This window comes from Oncorhynchus gorbuscha, linkage group LG02 (assembly GCF_021184085.1).
Source record: "Oncorhynchus gorbuscha isolate QuinsamMale2020 ecotype Even-year linkage group LG02, OgorEven_v1.0, whole genome shotgun sequence".
NCBI classification, from domain to species: domain Eukaryota; kingdom Metazoa; phylum Chordata; class Actinopteri; order Salmoniformes; family Salmonidae; genus Oncorhynchus; species Oncorhynchus gorbuscha.
The window spans coordinates 50,027,771-50,046,860 of record NC_060174.1 but is presented as its reverse complement, the minus strand read 5'-3'; the positions used below and the strand labels follow the sequence as shown (position 1 = coordinate 50,046,860).

Here is a 19,090-nt window from a genome sequence, read left to right as displayed (position 1 = left end):
GATGCTGTACTGGGAGAAATGTCAACAAGATTTAACGAATGAAATAGCCAACTTGTTGAGGCCCTGTGTGAAACGTTTATGGATGTGGACAAGGTGAAACCACTGCTGGACTTAATCTCAGGAGACTTTGTGGACGCTGAGTTTACTGTCGCACCTCAGTTTCTACAGACTGAAATCGCCCAATATGGAGAAGGAAAATGGCTTACACATTTAATTTTGTATAGATACTACAGGCCTCTAACAGCAATGCCGACTGTGATGATGGCATTGAAGCTGTGATTAACATTTGGAGCATCCAATGCAACTTGTGAGAACTCTTTCAACATTGAAACACGTATTCAGTGAGCACAGACGGAGCATGTTGCACAGGAGAAAAGCACAGCTGATTCAACTGGCATTTGAGAGGGTGAGTAAACTGTATTCTTGCTGCAAGACAGCCGTGCGTGGCTGCAAATACATTGTGTAATTGTACTATCGATTGTTATCCATCCTGTGTTATCAGCAAGCAAAAATAGTTGTGCCCCCTTAGTCATTTTCGATGCCCCCTTGCCGAGTTAATCCTGCCGCCGGGATTCTTGCTGCAAGACAGCCGTGCGTGGCTGCAAATACATTATGTGTAATTGTACTATCGATTGTTATCCATCCTGTGTTATCAGCAAGCAAAAATAGTTGTGCCCCCTTAGTCATTTTCGATGCCCCCTTGCCGAGTTAATCCTGCCGCCGGGCCCGTGGCAGAGATCTGGGGTAGGGTACCAAAAAATGTTGGCAGCATTGAAGGTCCCCCAAAAAACAGTTGCCTCCATCATTCTTAAATGGAACAAGTTTGAAACCACCAACACTCTTCGTAGAGCTGCTCACCCGGCCAAACTGAGCAATCGGGGGAGAAGGGCCTTGGTCAGGGAGCTGACCAAGAAACTTATTTTCACTCTGACAGAGCTCCAGAGTTCCTCTGTGGAGATGGGAGAACCTTCCAGAAGGACAACCATCTCTGCAGCACTCCACCAATCAGGCCTTTATGGTACAGTGGCCTGACGGAAGCCACTCTTCAGTAAAAGGCACATGACAGCCCGCTTGAAGTTTGCGAAAAGGCACCTAAAAGACTCAGACCATGAGAAACAAGATTCTCTGGTCTGATGAAACCAAGATTGAACTTTTTTGGCCTCAATGCCATGCGCCACGTCTAGAGGAAACCTTGCACCATCCCTACGGTGAAGCATGGAGCTGACAGCATCATGCTGTGGGGATGTTTTTCAGCAGCAGGGACTGGTAGACTAGTCAGGATTGAGGGAAAGATGAACCGAGCAAAGTACAGAGAGATCCTTAACAAAAACCTGCTCCAGAGCGCTCAGGACTTCAGACTAGGGCAAAGGTTCACCTTCCAACAGGACATCGACCCTAAGCACACAGCCAAGACAACGCAGGAGTGGTATCTGAATGTCCTTGAGTGGCCCAGCCAGATCCCAGACTTGAACCTGATCGAACATCTCTGGAGAGACCTGAAAATAGCTGTGCAGCAACACTTCCCATCCAACCTGACAGAGCTTGAGAGGATCTGCAGAGAACAATTGGAGATACTCCCCATATACAGGTGTGCCAAGCTTGTAGCGTCATACCCAAGAAGACTCAATGCTGCAATCACAGCCAAAGTTGCTTCAACAAAGTGCTGAGTAAAGGGTCTGAATATTTATGTAAATGCAATATTTGAGTGTCTTATTGTTAAGACATTTGCTAAAAATGATAAACTGTTTTTGCTTTGTCATTATTGTGTGTAGATTGATGAGGGGGCAAAAACAATTAAATCCATTTTAGAATAAGGCTGTAAAATAAGTTTACCTTCCCCAGTGAGCCAAGCAACCTGGAAAAGAGTACAGGTAAACACAGTCAAACATCAGAGGTAAGGTGACGGTGAGTCATTGTCAATCAAGTTTTTTGTTTTTGCATTCTTCGTCTTCTCTCCCCTCCGTGTCCATGGTAACCTGCTGAATAACTACCACATTTCTGAAAGTTGAGTCTGTTTTCAACCAGGGCTCTTCAACCCTGTTCAGGAGAGCTACATTCCTGTAGGTTTTCACTCGAACCCTAATCTAGCACACATCTACAGGAGGGTAGCTATCCAGGTTTTAGATTATAGTTGTGAAGTGTGTTTATTCTTCCTTAGTATTTCATATGCATTTAGCGCAGTCTGTAGGTACTGTGAGGTGCCATGTTTCAGACTGGTGTCAGACAGGGACAGCATTGTGATACAGAACCTTCAACTGAACTAGTCTGGTATATCATATTGTGTGAGGTGTGTGTGGAAGTGGGAGGCTGAGAGTGTGGTGTGACTGCTGAGAAGAGTTGTGGGGGGGGGGGGGTGGCAACGGTATTCTTCTCCTGCACAGATTGTTTAGCTACCTAGGTGGAGTTGTAACGTAACCAGAGGGAAACGGTTTATTTTGTTTGGTCAACGGAGTGTCAGGAATGTTTACGTGACACAGAGGATGGTTTTGCTTTTGACATATGTGTTGTCAGAGCTGAATCATTCCCTTGAGGTCTATTAACCTGTACCTATAAAGGAGAGGTACTAACAACATTCTTCTCCTGCACAGATTGTTTAACTGAATAGTTGGAGGTGAAGCTGTAATGTTATCAGAGGAAAACTGAGTATGAAGCATATTTCGATACATGATAGCATCACACCTTTGTGATAGTCTGCCACAGACGGGTGGTTATGCTCCTGAAATATTTGTCAGAGCTGACAGAGTGGGTGTGGTGAGTCTGAGATGTACAGTGGAGCCTGCCTTAGGCCATCATGGGGAAGCTGATTTTAATCTTTTTCTGGGTGGAGACTGGTGCTGTTTTTCTTAATCAAAATGTATCTGCTCATTGTATTACATACTTTATGGTGTTGAGGTTAATGTTTCTGATTGCTTTTATGCAGTATCTTCATCACTTATTGTTATCTATAGCACGGCAGGATACTTTTGTTCCAGTCCAGCTCCTGCTTCAAACTAACCGTGGTCTAGATTGAAGACCATTAAGATTCGGTTGATTTGTTGAATCAGTTGTGTTGTAGATTGTTTACCTAAGCAGTCCATATATTTTTCCCAGGCTGTGAACACAATAAGGCATCATGTCATTCTGGTGTCAGGGAGGTAAACCGGAAAAGACTCCTTTTCTGTTCTGTTCTGTTTTTGTTTCAAGTGACAGTAAATACCAAATACATTTCTGTGACTGGGTTTGGTGGTGTAATTGAGCTGATATGTAAATTCCTCTCTACCGCTGTGGGAACAACCTGAAACAGAATACCGGATTAGAAGTCCAGATTATGGATTTTGGTCAATAGGAGTGGAACTCGAAACTTGTTCCCTCTCCTGTCCCGTTCCTCTTTGTAAGTCTGGGCATGGCCTCACCGGTTTTATAAACGGATTGTACAGATACTCTTTTCTGTTGTGCTGTGTAAATAAACACAGCCAGTGATCCCAGTTCTTTGCTGTTTATTCTGACATTAGACAAGGGAAGCGCACATACGATGAGAAGCACTTGCAATTACAGTACCTTGCAAACACTATCAATAGTAAAAACATAATACAAATACATTAATATAAATAAAACATCACATAATTATTAACTCCACATGTTTCAATCAACCATACAGATGTGCAAAACACGCAAACTTGGCGAATCAAAAAGTATGTGGTTTAAAATGGCAGGACCCTCTGTGTAAGTCTGTCACTGAGATCTCTCCCTGACTATACTTCCAGGCCCTAGGAATCCCAAGACACTCATGTACCCTGCTGCAAAAGTGCAGAGTAAAAGCTATCAAAATGTAACAACCTGGCTTTCTAACAGAGCTTACTGTTTCCTCAAGTTAAACCATAGCCAGGAAGTAGACAACATTCAGGTCCATCACTTCCTCTTTTCCTTGTCTTACACAATATCAACCTTACTCTTAATAACTTTAACTGGGTCTGGTGCTGCTCTGAGTGGACTTCTGAAGTGGACATCTAATGTGGACACCAGACAACACCTGTGAAGACGAGCAAAACAAAAAAAGACCATTCAAATACATCTGCCAAAAGAGAGCTCTTCAATGAAAATATACTGTACAGTGCCTTCGGAAAGTATTCAGACCCCTTGACTTTTTCCACATTTTGTTATGTTACAGAATTTCTCATCAATTTACACACAATACCCCATAATGACAAAGCAAAAACAGGCTTTTAGAGACTTTTGCTAATAGATTAAAAAATGTAATATTACATTTATTGTAAAAGTGGCTGTTCCACTGGATGTCATAAGGTGAATGCACCAATTTGTAAGTCGCTCTGGATAAGAGCGTCTGCTAAATGACTTAAATGTAAATGTAAGTATTCAGACCCTTTACTCAGTACTTTGTTGAAGCACGTTTGGCAGTGATTACAGCATAGAGTCTTCTTGGGTATGACGCTACAAGCTTGTCCCAAAGCCACTCATGCGTTGTCTTGGCTGTGTGCTTAGGTGAACCTTCGCCCCAGTCTGAGGTCCTGAGCACTCTGGAGCAGGTTTTCATCAAGGATATCTCTTTAGGATAGCTCTGTTCAATTTTGCCTCGATCCTAACTAGTCTCCCAGTCCTTGCCGCTGAAACACATCCCCACAGCATGCTGCCACCACCATGCTTCACCTTAGGGATGGTAAAAGGTTTCCTCCAGACGTGATGCTTGGCATTCAGGCCAAAGAGTTCAATCTTGGTTTCATCAGACCAGAGAATCTTGTTTCTCATGGTCTGAGTGTAAGAACCGACACTGGAGTAGAGAAGCAGGTACGGTTAGTCAAACATTTAATCGGAACAGACATGGAACAAGACAGGAACAGCATCAGCACACGGGTATACAAGGACATATGATAATCAATGCTGGGCCTCCCGGGTGGCGCAGTGGTTAAGGGTGCTCTACTGTAGCGCCAGCTGTGCCACCAGAGACTCTGGGTTTGCGCCCAAGCTCTGTCCTAACCGGCCGCGACCGGGAGGTCCGTGGGGCGACGCACAATTGGCCTAGGGTCGTCCGGGTTAGGGAGGGTTTGGCCGGTAGGGAAATCCTTGTCTCATCGCGCACTAGCGACTCCTGTGGCGGTCCGGACGCAGTGCGCGCTAACCAAGGTTGCCAGGTGCACGGTGTTTCCTCCGACACATTGGTGCGGCTGGCTTCCGGGTTGGATGGCGCTGTGTTAAGAAGCAGTGCGGCTTGGTTGGGTTGTGTATCGGAGGACGCATGACTTTCAACCTTCGTCTCTCCCGAGCCCGTACGGGAGTTGTAGCGATGAGACAAGATAGTAGCTACTAAACAATTGGATACCACAAAATTGGGGAGAAAAGGAGTAAAATTCAACAACAAAAAACTAAAAAAACGGAAAAAGCGGGGGAACAGACAGATATAGGGGAGGTAATGACAGAGGTGATTGAGTCCAGGTGAGTCCAATAATCACTGATGCGTGACGGGGGGAAGGCAGGTGTGCATAATGATTGTGGCAGGAGTGCGTAATGCTGGGGAGCATGGCTCCAAGCGGGTTGTCATGTGCCTTTTACTGAGGAGTGGCTTCCGTCTGGCCATTTTTAAATAAAAGCCTGTTTAGTGGAGTGCTGCAGAGATGGTTGACCTTTGGAAGTTTCTCCCATTTCCACAGAGGAACTCTAGAGCTCTGTCAGAGTGGCCATCGGGTTTTTATTTTTTTGAACCTTTATTTAACTAGGCAAGTCAGTTAAGAACAAATTCTTATTTTCAATGACGGCCTAGGAACAGTGGGTTAACTGCCTGTTCAGGGGCAGAACGACAGATTTGTACCTTGTCAGCTCGGGGGTTTTTGGACACCTCCCTGACCAAGGGCCTTCTCCCCTGATTGCTCAGTTTGACCAGGGGGCCAGATCTAGGAAGAGTCTTGGAGGTTCCAAACTTCTTCCATTTAAGAATGATGGAAGCCACTAAGTTCTTGGAGATCTTCAATGCTGTAGAAATATTTTGGTACCCTTCCCCATATCTGTGCCTCAACACAATCATGTCTCGGAGCTCTACGGATAATTCCTTCGACCTCATGGCTTGGTTTTTGTACAGACATGCACTGTCAACTGTGGGACCGTATATAGACAGGTGTGTGCCTTTCCAAATCATGTCCAAACAATTGAATTTACGACAAGTGGACTCCAATCAAGTTGAAGAAACATCTCCAAGGATGATCAATGGAAACAGGATGGATAGGAGCTGCATTTCGAGTCTCATAAAGGGTCTGAATACTTATGTAAATAAGGTATCTGTTTTTGAACTTGCAAAACATTTTAAAACCTGTTTTTGCTTCATCATGTAGATTGCTGATAATTTTTAAAAATATATAATCCATTTTATAATAAGACTAACGTAACTAAATGCGGAAAAAGTCAAGGGGTCTGAATACTCTACGAAGGCACTGTATATTTCAGTCACACAGCTCAGCTTAGAAGCAGAAGGCAACAACCCGGTAGGTGCCCAGGCTAAGTAAGTGACTGTATAAAAGCCAGCTAAGCGACTGTATAAACACCAGCAAAATATACGTTAAACCTGTTTTCTCTTATGGAAAGGGACATGTTTAGCCAGGAAACTCTGCCCCCCCCCGCTCACTTGATCTGGTCCTTCTGCGCAAAACAACAATGAGTATGAAGATGACGGAGAAGGCAATTGGGATTGACACAATAGCGAATCTTGTTTCCTTGGATAACCTGCCAGTGCCATCAGTGGTCATTGTGGGGGCAATTGGATCTGTGTGTGGGAGAGGAGGACAGGGGGAGCAGTTGAAGGACAAAGAAAACAAATGATCATCATCTAACACTGTTAAACACTACTACTATCTTCAGATCAGAATTTTGGAATTTCCTCGATGAACAACAACGAAGTCTCTATCACACACGAGCAAGAACTCAGTTTGTCTCTTTTATTCTTGGTGCACACGATCTTGAGCTGAGCATTGCTGTTCTGTGGGTTTCCGCACTCACCAGGACTCCAAGCTGAACCTCCAGCTCCGTCTGTTGAAGACAAAACACATATAGAATATCCAGACTGCTGATCTCTTATGGAATTTGCTCTTGTAATGTAACATTACCATAAGATGTGTTTTGTTTGAAATACAGTTTGAATATTGAATGGAACTCACCCATCTGATCAGTTGAAACAATGCCGGTGCAATCTGTAATGACAGTACAGGAATGATTAGTTGAAACAATGCTGGGACAATCTGTAATGACAGTACAGGAATGATTAGTTGAAACAATCTGTAATGACAGTACAGGAATGATTAGTTGAAACAATCTGTAATGACAGTACAGGAATGATTAGTAGAAACAATGCTGGGACAATATGTAACGACAGTACAGGAATGATTAGTTGAAACAATGCTGGGACAATCTGTAATGACAGTACAGGAATGATTAGTTGAAACAATGCTGGGACAATCTGTAATGACAGTACAGGAATGATTAGTTGAAACAATCTGTAATGACAGTACAGGAATGATTAGATGTAACAATGTTGGGACAATCTGTAATGACACTACAGGAATGATTCCCTACAACAACAGAGAGCTGGATAAGCTGGGAAATGCTCATAGCAGTGACTGGTTTGAGACACTGCTCTAAAGCATCACATCATGCTCTATAATAAACTACAACTTCCAACAGCCCCTTAGCATTAATAATTGACACCTATGACGATTTTCCAGAAATCTGCTTTGTTTGTTCCCTCTGTTGACTATCCATCCTCTTCCCCAGGTTGTACTGTCATGGGCTCTTACAGAAACTCACTGGCTTCGATGACAGGCATGGAGCTGCCTTGGCCCTCAAAGGCTGGCTTGATGATCTTTGAGTCACACACAGCGTAGACCTCCTGGCTCTTAACACATAACAAGCATTTTCCAGATGGTGGAGGGGAGGTTATGGGACAGGGAGGCAGCTTAACCATTTCACCTCGTGACCACAGGGTCGAATTAGTCGTCAAATGGTCATAAACAGACTCAATATTTTGGCATTGCATATCGTTACAGAGGTAACAGACAGAGGTCTTCTGAGCTGCAAGAGAGAATACAACAGGAAGAAGAGAGCTAGTTAAACAGAGCCCCCAGACAATATGAAATATCAGTTACTACACTTGGGTCAAAAAACGACTATACAGTACTATACTATACATACTCACTGTGCTTTAACATACGAATATAGGAATTATTTTTAGGGAATTAAAATTCCCAAATTAAATGGTGAGATCAAGTTGTCACCACTTTCATATTTCACTTTGAAACTTTCACGGACTGATCCGTGTTTCAGCACCAATACTTTGTGAAACTGTGACAATCCGGGGGAAGTGACTTATTTAGAGTGTATAAAACAAGGTACAGTATTCATTTCATGTTTACGCCATAATGAACACATGCATGGCAGGCCTGAGAACAGCTCACCTTCAATAGAAGCGCCAGATACAGCCCAGCCAGCCAGACATAGAGCCAGGCAGACTGCAAAAAATCAAAATCAAGGGTTCACGCATGTGGATGTCACTACAAACACCCACTCATGGTCTTGTTAACGGTTCCTCACTTTCAGTCATCTATATATGACTAAAACTCAAAAAGCATTGTTGACTTACTTGGAAGAATCGATCCATTCATGTTTGGATGTTTCTGTGGAGTATCTGCAAATAAATAAATTAAACATTTAGTCTAGACATTATGTAGACCATTGCTGCCGTTCATCAATCTAATGTCCTCAAGAGTACTGAGCAGGGGGATCTAGGGGTGTTGGGTTACAAATATTTTGACAACTCAACAATGATTCTGTTCAGGCTCCGGAGACGGGCACATCGCGCACCACTCCCTAGCATACTTCTCGCCAATGTCCAGTCTCTTGACAACAAGGTTGATGAAATCCGAGCAAGGGTAGCATTCCAGAGGGACATCAGAGACTGTTACGTTCTTTGCTTCACGGAAACATGGCTCACTCGAGAGACGCTAACCGAATCTTCATGCATCGCGCCGACAGATACAAACATCTTTCTGGTAAGTGTAGTAGGATGTCCCTTGGGGGTATCCGTACCTATGTAGGACATGCAAGGGTTAGGTTAATAAACAGGCTGGAGCTAGAACCTCGTTGTCGCGCGTCTTTATTTTAGATCATACTACAGTAAGAAGAGGGGCGGGGGCGTATGCCTTACGAGACGTGGTGTGGTCACAACATACAGGAACTCAAGTCCTTCTGTTCACCTGATTTAGAATTCCTCACAATCAAATGTCGACCGCATTATCTACCAAGGGAATTCTCTGCGATTATAATCACAGCCGTATATATTCCCCCCCAAGCAGAAACATCGATGGCTCTGAACGAACTTTATTTGACACTTTGCAAACTGGAAACCACATATCTTGAGGCTGCATTCATTGTAGCTGGGGATTTTAACAAGGCTAATCTGAAAATCAGACTCCCTAAATTGTATCAACATATCGATTGCGCAACCAGGGCTGGTAAAACCTTGGATCATTGTTATTCTAACTTCGGCGACGCATATAAGGCCCTCCCCCACCCTCCTTTCGGAAAAGCTGACCACGACTCCATTTTGTTGCTCCCTGCCTACAGACAGAAGCTAAAACAAGAAGCTCACGCGCTGAGGTCTGTTCAACGCTGGTCCGACCAATCTGATTCCAAGCTCCAAGACTGCTTCAATCACGTGGACTGGAATATGTTCCGCATTGCATCAAACAACAACATTGACGAATACGCTGATTCGGTGAGTGAGTTCATTAGAACGTGCATTGAAAATGTTGTTCCCATAGCAACGATTAAATTATTCATAAACAAGAAACCGTAGATTGTTGGCAGCATCCGTGTGAAACTGAAAGCGCGAACCACTGCTTTTAATCAGGGCAAGGTGACAAGAAACATGACCGAATACAAACAGTGTAGCTATTCCCTCCGCAAGGCAATCAATCAAGCTAAGCGTCAGTATAGAGACAAAGTAGAATCGCAATTCAACGGCTCAGACACAAGAGGTATGTGGCAGGGTCTACAGTCAATCACGGATTCCAAAAAGAAAACCAGCCCCGTCACGGACCAGGATGTTTTGCTCCCAGGCAGACTAAATAACTTTTTTGCCTGCTTTGAGGACAATACTGTGCCACTGACACGGCCCGCAACCAAAACATGCACTCTCCTTCACTGCAGCCGACGTGATTAAAACATTTAAACGTGTTAACCCTCGCAAGGCTGCAGGCCCAGACGGCATCCCCAGTCATGCCCTCAGAGCATGCGCAGACCAGCTGGCTGGTGTGTTTACGGACATATTCAATCAATCCTTATCCCAGTCTGCTGTTCCCACATGCTTCAAGAGGGCCACCATTGTTCCTGATCCCAATAAAGCTAAGGTAACTGAGCTAAACGACGACTCCGTAGCACTCACTTCCGTCATCATGAAGTGCTTTGAGAGACTAGTCAAGGACCATATCACCTCCACCCTACCTGACACCCTAGACCCATTCCAATTTGCTTACCGCCCAAATAGGTGCACAGACAATGCAATCTCAACCACACTGCACACTGCCCTAACCCATCTGGACAAGAGGAATACCTGTGAGAATGCTATTCATCGACTACAGCTCAGCATTTAACACCATAGTACCCTCTAAACTCGTCATCAAGCTCGAGACCCTGGGTCTCGACCCCGCCCTGTGCAACTGGGTACTGGACTTCCTGACGGGCCGCCCCCAGGTGGTGAGGGTAGGTAACAATATCTCCACCCTGCTGATCCTCAACACTGGGGCCCCACAAGGGTGCGTTCTGAGCCCTCTCCTGTACTCCGTGTTCACCCACGACTGCGTGGCCACGCACACCTCCAACTCAATCATCAAGTTTGCGGACAAGACACTACAGTGGTAGGCTTGATTACCAACAACGACGAGACGGCCTTCAGGGAGGAGGTGAGGGCCCTCGGAGTGTGGTGTCAAGAAAATAACCTCACACTCAACGTCAACAAAACTAAGGAGATGATTGTGGACTTCAGGAAACAGCAGAGGGAGCACCCCCCCCTATCCACATCGATGGGACAGTAGTGGAGAGGGTAGTAAGTTTTAAGTTCCTCGGCGTACCCATCACAGACAAACTGAATTGGTCCACCCACACAGGCAGCATCGTGAAGAAGGTGCAGCAGCGCCTCTTCAACCTCGGGAGGCTGAAGAAATTTGGCTTGTCACCAAAAGCACTCACAAACTTCTACAGATGCACAATCGAGAGCATCCTGTCAGGCTATATCACCGTCTGGTATGGCAAGTGCTCCGCTCACAACCGTAAGGTTCTCCAGAGGGTAGTGAGGTCTGCACAACGCATCACCGGGGGCAAACTACCTGCCCTCCAGGATACCTACACCACCCGATGTCACAGGAAGGCCATAAAGATCATCAAGGACAACAACCACCCGAGCCACTGCCTGTTCACCCCACTATCATCCAGAAGGCGAGGTCAGTACAGGTGCATCAAAGCTGGGACCGAGAGACTGAAAAACAGCTTCTATCTCAAGGCCATCAGACTGTTAAACAGCCACCACTAACATTGAGTGGCTGCTGCCAACACTGACTCAACTCCAGCCACTTTAATAATGGGAATTGATGGAAATTGATGGAAAATATATCACTAGCCACTTTAAACAATGCTACTTAATATGATGTTTACATACCCTACATTATTCATCTCATATGTATATGTATATACTGTACTCTGTCATCTACTGCATCTTTATGTAATACATGTATCACTAGCCACTTTAAACTATGCCAATTTGTTTACATACCCTACATTACTCATCTCATATGTATATACTGTACTCGATACCATCTACTGCATCTTGCCTATGCCGTTCTGTACCATCACTCATTCATATATCTTTATGTACATATTCTTTATCCCTTTACACTTGTGTGTATAAGGTAGTAGTTTTGGAATTGCTAGATTACTCGTTGGTTATTACTGCATTGTCAGAACTAGAAGCACAAGCATTTCATTACACTTGCATTAACATCTGCTAAACATGTGTATGTGTATGTGTATTTTTGATTTCCCCCAGTCATGAAGGTACATATATTATATTCTAGTAGGCTATAGTCTTGTCCCCACTGGACTGATCATTCCCAGGGGTCTGTTTTAAAAGGGTTCTGAGTCTATGTGTGAATATCAACCAACCTCAGGGATATCCATTTTAGCCCCATGGTTTCATGATCCCTCGGCTGTACCTCACCTACCCTAAAGCTCAGTTTTATACAATGTTAATAGGCCTATTTCCACCTTAATTTATCCTGGTAAGTCTTATTGGGGCAATAAAAAAAACTCTAAAATCCACCTCAGTTGGACATTGCAGATCTATTATTCTCTTCCGTATTGTAATATGAACCTTTAGACAAGCATGTATGGCATTCCTGACCTATAGTCTATGCTTTGGTATAACACAATATCACACTCAATTCGTGCAAATATGCATACAAATAATTTCAGCAGATTTCGTGCATTTTTGTGTGGCTTAATTTGTGTGAAAATACAGTTGTGCTACTTCATTCATAGGAAAATACCTTTTTTTGTGGGCAAACTTCAGAACAATCTTTTGAAATTGATTGGAGCAATGCATTTTGGGCAATGGTGTTGTACACTGTCTTTTTTTGTATTCCACATGTTAACAACCCAATTTTGTTCATTAAACAGGTTGTCAATGAAATAAATATAATATAATAGTAGCCTTGCAGGTTATTTTTATTAATGCCAATGCTGTTTTCTATGCTTGTTTTAGCTTAATACTTTGGGATACTGGTGCTATGCCTAACATCTTGGTTGTAAACCCTTTTAAAGCACCATCTATTTACAGAGAGCAATTTTCGTTTTATAACAGGTAGCGTCCATTTATTTACAGTAGGGAATTATTACTTTCTTCAGTGGAAATACAGATTATATATAAAAATGTCAAATATACCAAAGCTAATCAAGCAGAGAACTACAAACATTTAACCAGTTAAAGAAATACATGACAACTAGAATATTTTATTATAATTAATACAAAAGAGTTGGCGATAACAGCACAAACAAAGTGAATGTGTGTAAACAGTGGGGAGAACAAGTATTTGATACACTGCCGATTTTGCAGGTTTTCCCTACTTACAAAACATGTAGAGGATTGTAATTTTTATCATAGGTACACTTCAACTGTGAGAGACTGAATCTAAAACAAAAATCCAGAAAATTACATTGTATGATTTTTAAGTAATTAATTAGCATTTTATTACCAGTAAGAATTCCGGCTCTCACAGACATGTTAGTTTTTCTTCAAGAAGCCCTCCTGTTCTCCACTCATTACCTGTATTAACTGCACCTGTTTGAACTCATTACCTGTATAAAAGACACCTGTCCATGCACTCAATCAAACAGACTCCAACCTCTCCACAATGGCCAAGACCAGAGAACTGTGAAAGGACATCAGGGTTCAATTGTAGACCTGCACAAGGCTGGAATGGGCTACAGGACAATAGGCAAGCAGGTTGGTGAGAAGGCAACAACTGTTGGCGCAATTGTTAGAAAATGGAAGAAGTTAAAGATGACGGTCAATCACTCTCGGTCTGGGGCTCCATGCAAGATCTCACCTCGTGGGCCATCAATGACCATGAGGAAGGTGAGGGATCAGCCCAGAACTACACGGCAGGACCTGGTCAATGACCTGAAGAGAGCTGGGACCACAGTCTCAAAGAAAACCATTAGTAACACACTATGCAGTCATGGATTAAAATCCTACAGTGCACGCAAGGTCCCCCTGCTCAAGCCAGCGCTTGTCCAGGCCCATCTGAAGTTTGCCAATGACCATCTGGATGATCCAGAGGAGGAATGGGAGAAGGTCATGTGGTCTGATGAGAAGAAAATAGAGCTTTTTGGTCTAAACTCCACTCGCTGTGTTTGGAGGAAGAAGAAGGAAGATTACAACCCCAAGAACAGCATCCCAACCATGAGGCATGGAGGTGGAAACATTCTTTGGGGATGCTTTTCTGCAAAGGGGACAGGACGACTGCACCGTATTGAGGGGAGGATGGATGGGGCCATGTATCGCGAGATCTTGGCCAACAATCTCCTTCCCTTAGTAAGAGCATTGAAGATGGGTCGTGGCTGGCTCTTCCAGCATGACAACGACCCGAAACACACAGCCAAGGCAACTAAGGAGTGGTCCGTAAGAAGTATCTCAAGGTCCTGGAGTGGCCTAGCCAGTCTCCAGACCTGAGCCCAATAGAAAATCCGTATGAAAGTCCGTATTTCCCAGCGACAGCCCCAAAACCTGAAGGATCTGGAGAAGATCTGTATGGAGGAGTGGGCCAAAATCCCTGCTGCAGTGTGCAAACCTGGTCAAGGACTACAGGAAACATATGATCTCTGTAATTACAAACAAAGGTTTCTGTACCAAATATTAAGTTCTGCTTTTCTGATGTATCAAATACTTATGTCATGCAATAAAATGCAAATTAATTACTTAAAAATAATACAATAAGATTTTCTGGATTTTTGTTTTAGATTCCGTCTCTCACAGTTGAAGTGTACCTATGATAAAAATGACAGACCTCTACATGCTTTATAAGTAGGCAAACCTGCAAAATCGGCAGTGTATCAAATACTTGTTCTCCCCACTGTATGTATTAGTGTTTGCATGATAATTTCCAATCATACAACTATCTTCCTTCCCCAATTGAATACCTTCATTGATAACACAAAAAATATATATACTGTATGTATATATTTTTTGGTCCTATCTGGCAACCCTCATAAAGTTAAACTTAGCCTTGTATAAAATGCATTATGAAAGAAATTGTGTAATGTACACGAAAACGCAGATCCTTGTATTAAATGCATTATGAAGAAAACGTTCTCATGTATGATGATGGCCTACTTTCTAATAAGGTGGTAGGCCTAATTTGGTGTTTTACGAAAAAAATATATATATATTCTAAACTTATTTTATACAATAGGCTTCATGTCGGTACCAACTTTCATTCAGAAATGATTCCTAAATAATGATAATAAAATGGTGCTCCCATAGGCTACATTAACAAAATGGCACTTATACCATATGAAGTAATTGCCATGGGTGGTCAACTGATAATTCCAGCATCGTTTTGATTGGGACAGTATTATTTCGCTGCTTTGGGGCAAGCATGGGAACTCATCTTGATAAATCAAGCAATGTCAGATCTTTGTTTTCACTGAATCTCCGTTTGGATATTTGGTTACAATTAGGCTGAGAACCGTTAGCTAAATTGAGGTGAGTGCTCATGATCATTAGTCTAGCAATTGAAAGCAATGCAGATTTTCTCTACACACATGATGAGCTTCCCTAATGTTTTCATGAACTTTCCTGATGCATTTCAGTCACTTAGCCTACTGATGCGAATACACATTTGTATTCATTAAACAGCTGACTGTTTACTTGTGGCTGTCAATGAATAGCAGGCAGTAGCTAGAAGGTTTTTCAGAATACAACTGGGGGAAAAATTAGTTTAAATAGGTGAGTGCAACTAGAAAATTGTAGATGATAATTTCCTCATATTGTAGGCCTAAATTAAATTTGGTGTATCCACTTTTCATTGGAATATATGCTATTGGTTGCCTTTAAGTCATTGGTCGTTCATTGTCTTGATCTCGGTATGTAAATGTACGCGTGTCATTTTGATCATTTGTGTGATATAAAAAAATATTGTAACCTCTCCAGTCGTGTAAAATTATTTAGAAAAAGCACTTTTTTTTCGCTCAGAACGACAAACCTCTCAGACCCTGGTCTTCAGGGCTGAGACCCGAATGCTATGGAACTTTGGAGACGGCCTCTGCCTGCCCTATACATTATCTGTATCATCCGAAAATACATTTAATGCGCCATAAGAACGAATTCAACATGACAATTCAACATGCGAAAGGCAAAATACTTTTCAATGTTGAAGGGACACAATTAACAGAACTATACATTTCTATGATAATGTAGGACATTCAATTAATCAAATTAAATAGTAAACTCACGTAAATTCGATGTGTGTTGGTTGAACTCGGTCTGGAATGCCTTTGGGTCTCTGAAACACTGCCTACGGCAACTTGCTCGCTCTACGTGTATACTCCTTTCCACTCCGAGAAGTTCAGAAATGAATGAAAGTGCGGAAGTAAGGAAGAGCAGAAGAGAGTCTCTTGATGGGGGTGGCTTGATAAACTATGATTCCGCCCTCAACAACCAGCCGTCATAAAAGACCTGTGAAACAATTTACGGAATGAGAACGAGTAGTTGAGGTTTAAACTGAAGGACAAATCCTCCAGACTTAAATTATCGATAAGGAGGGAAACGGGTTGGTGCTGTAATGTACAACACACAATATTATTCTGGTTGCCTAACATAGACTTGGAGTATTTAGTAGGCTATTTTGTTTCAGAAGGCTATAACGAATGTGTTATCAAGTAATTAGTATAGCATATTTTAATGTCACTTTTATTAGTCCTATATTTTTGTAAATTTGTGGTAGAATATGGTTATTATGTGGGCTATTTTCTTAATTTTCAACAAAGTTTAATTAGCCTACCAATGTGGAATGACTCGAGTCAAGCTGTAGTGTGCTGAGCGGAGCGGGACTCTCTTCAAGATCACCTTCACCAACTGCTGGTCACAGCATGTACACAAGGACCATGCAGCGAACATATTTTACTCTTTGATTTCAATGTGTGTACAAGGTACTTAAAACAGCATTAAGTCAAAATAAAGTGTGGTCAAAATAAAGACCTGGCTCTAGGGGGGCCCCAAACACGCAAATATATTTTGTAGAATAGCATGAGATAAGCTATAAAACTGCAAATGTTTGTCACATAGCAAAATTAGCTGTATATTTTCTGGGTTGGGGTGATAATAGACACGACCACAGACAATTGTCACATACTTAGAGTAGAATTACCACACATTTTCTGCTTCCATTTGTGAAGTACATTAAAAATGAAAAAGGGAGAAACGGCAACAAATTAAACAAAATAATGAGTGTGAGTTTGTCACAAACTGGCTCGTGGGAAGTGACAAAGAGCTCTTATAGGACCAGGGCACAAATAATAGTATTATAATAATCAATCATGTTGCTCTTTATTTAGCCATCTTACATATAAAACCTTATTTGTTCATCAAAAATGGTGAATAACTCACCACATGTCACGTTCTTTCAAAATCGAACCCAGAAGCAGACCAGGACAATGAGAGTAGGAAGAAGGTGAGTATTTATTTACAAAGTGAATGGGGGTAGATATATCCAGGTGGCGTAGCGGGCAGCGGTGGTGAGTTGATGGGAGTAAATAGGTGGATCCAATGGGGTAGCGGACTCCTCCGACGACCATGTGGGAATGGGGTAAATTATCCGGGTGAGTAATGTTCATGACTAACGATCCGGCAGGGAATGGATGTCAGTTCCGGGCTTATGAAGAGGAGAGATGATGATCAGGACCAGGTGTGCAGATCGCTGATGGGATACAGGTGCGGGTAATCAGAACTCCCAACTGGCTACATTGCCCGGCAACCTGACAGGGTGCGTTCCAGGACGCCGGAAAAAAACACTCCAGGACAGAACACAGGCAAAAAACAGACTCAGGAAACGGGATTCGTGACACCACAGGTTAATGAGAAGGGTGTGTTTGAAAGGATGCACATAACTCTGTAATGTTGGGTTGTATTAAAGAGAGTCTCAGTCTTAAATCATTTTCTACACACTCTAATATTAAATAAGTCTCGAGGTTTTGCTCGCCTGAGGTAGAGTACCTTATGATAAGCTGTAGATCACACTATCTACCAAGAGAGTTCTCATCTGTATTATTTGTAGCCGTCTATTTACCACCACAAAACTAAGCTGGCACTAAGACCGCTCTCAACCAACTCTATAAGGCCATAAGCAAAGAAGAAAATGCTCACGAACCAGACGAACCAACAAACAAGCAAAGCTTCAATACAGGATTAAGATTGAATCCTACTAAACCGGCTCTGATGCCGGGTTGAAAACTATTACAGACTACAAAGGGAAACCCAGACGTGAGCTGCCCAGTGACCCGAGCCTACCAGATGAGCTAAATGCCTTATATGCTCACTTTGATTCTCACTTTGAAGCAAGCAACACCGAAGCATGCATGAGAGCACTGCTGTTCTGGATAACACTCTCGGGTAGCCAATATGAACAAAACCTTTAAACAGGTCAACATTCACAAAGCCTCTGGGCCACAAAGCCGCTGGATTACCAGGACGTGTACTCAAAGCAGACCAACCGTCAAGTGTCTTCACTGACATTTTCAACCTCTGACTGATCAAATCTGAAATACCTACATGTTTCAAGTGGACCACCATTGTCCCTGTGCCCAAGGAAGAGAAGATAACCTGCTTAAATGATTATACCGCCCTGTGGCACTCACGTCAGTAGCCATGAAGTGCTTTCAAATGCTGGTCATGGCCTACATCAACAGCATCCCCCTCGGACACCCTAGACCCACTCCAATTCGCATACCGCCCCAACAGATCCACAGATGACGCAATCTCAATCGCACGCCACACTTCCCTTTCTCACCAGGAACACCTACGTGAGAATGCTGTTCATTGACTACAGCTCAGCGTTCAACACCATAGCACCCACGAAGCTCATCACTAAGCTAAGGACTCTGGGACTAAACGCCTACATCTGCAACTGGATCCTGGACTTCCTGACGGGCCGCCCCCAGGTGGTAAGAGAAGGCAACAACATGTCTGCTACGCTGATCCATAACACTGGGGCCCCTCAGGGTTGCGTACTTAGTCCCCTCCTATATTCCCCGTTCACCCACGACTGCGTGGCCAAACACGACTCCAACACCATCATTAAGTTTGCCTGATCACCGACAATGATGAGACGGCCTACAGGGAGAAGGTCAGAGAACTGGCAGTGTGGTGCCAGGACAACAACCTCTCAATGTGAGGAAGACAAAAGAGCTGATTGTGGACTACATGAAAAGGCAGGGCGAACAGGCCCCCATTAACATCGACGGGGCTGTAGTGGAGCGGGTCAAGATTTTCAAGTTCCTTGGTGTCCAC

At 43.2% G+C, this 19,090-nt stretch overlaps 1 protein-coding gene across 1 annotated transcript; it reads right to left on the bottom strand.

Moving 5' to 3' along the window:
* Window positions 1-3,459: 3,459 nt before the first annotated feature.
* On the bottom strand, window positions 3,460-16,212 carry LOC123993073. The gene is made up of 8 exons (XM_046294841.1): window positions 16,039-16,212; window positions 8,615-8,659; window positions 8,430-8,483; window positions 7,783-8,046; window positions 7,137-7,169; window positions 6,979-7,008; window positions 6,608-6,745; window positions 3,460-4,009 (listed from the first exon to the last, which is right to left on the bottom strand). The coding sequence occupies exons 2-8, from the start codon at window positions 8,634-8,636 to the stop codon at window positions 3,987-3,989; spliced, it is 564 nt and encodes a 187-aa protein (XP_046150797.1). The 5' UTR covers window positions 8,637-8,659; window positions 16,039-16,212; the 3' UTR covers window positions 3,460-3,986.
* Between the last annotated feature and the right edge of the window lie 2,878 nt (window positions 16,213-19,090).

What these genes read in the sequence shown, in the direction of transcription:
- LOC123993073 (XM_046294841.1), bottom strand. Translation starts at nt 8,636, where the DNA reads ATGAATGGATCGATTCTTCCAA. An exon ending in GAATGGATCGATTCTTCCAA is followed by an intron (nt 8,484 to 8,614) that starts GTAAGTCAACAA and finishes GATTTTTTGCAG; the next exon opens with TCTGCCTGGCTCTATGTCTG. An exon ending in AGGTTCAGCTTGGAGTCCTG is followed by an intron (nt 6,746 to 6,978) that starts GTGAGTGCGGAA and finishes TCCCACACACAG; the next exon opens with ATCCAATTGCCCCCACAATG.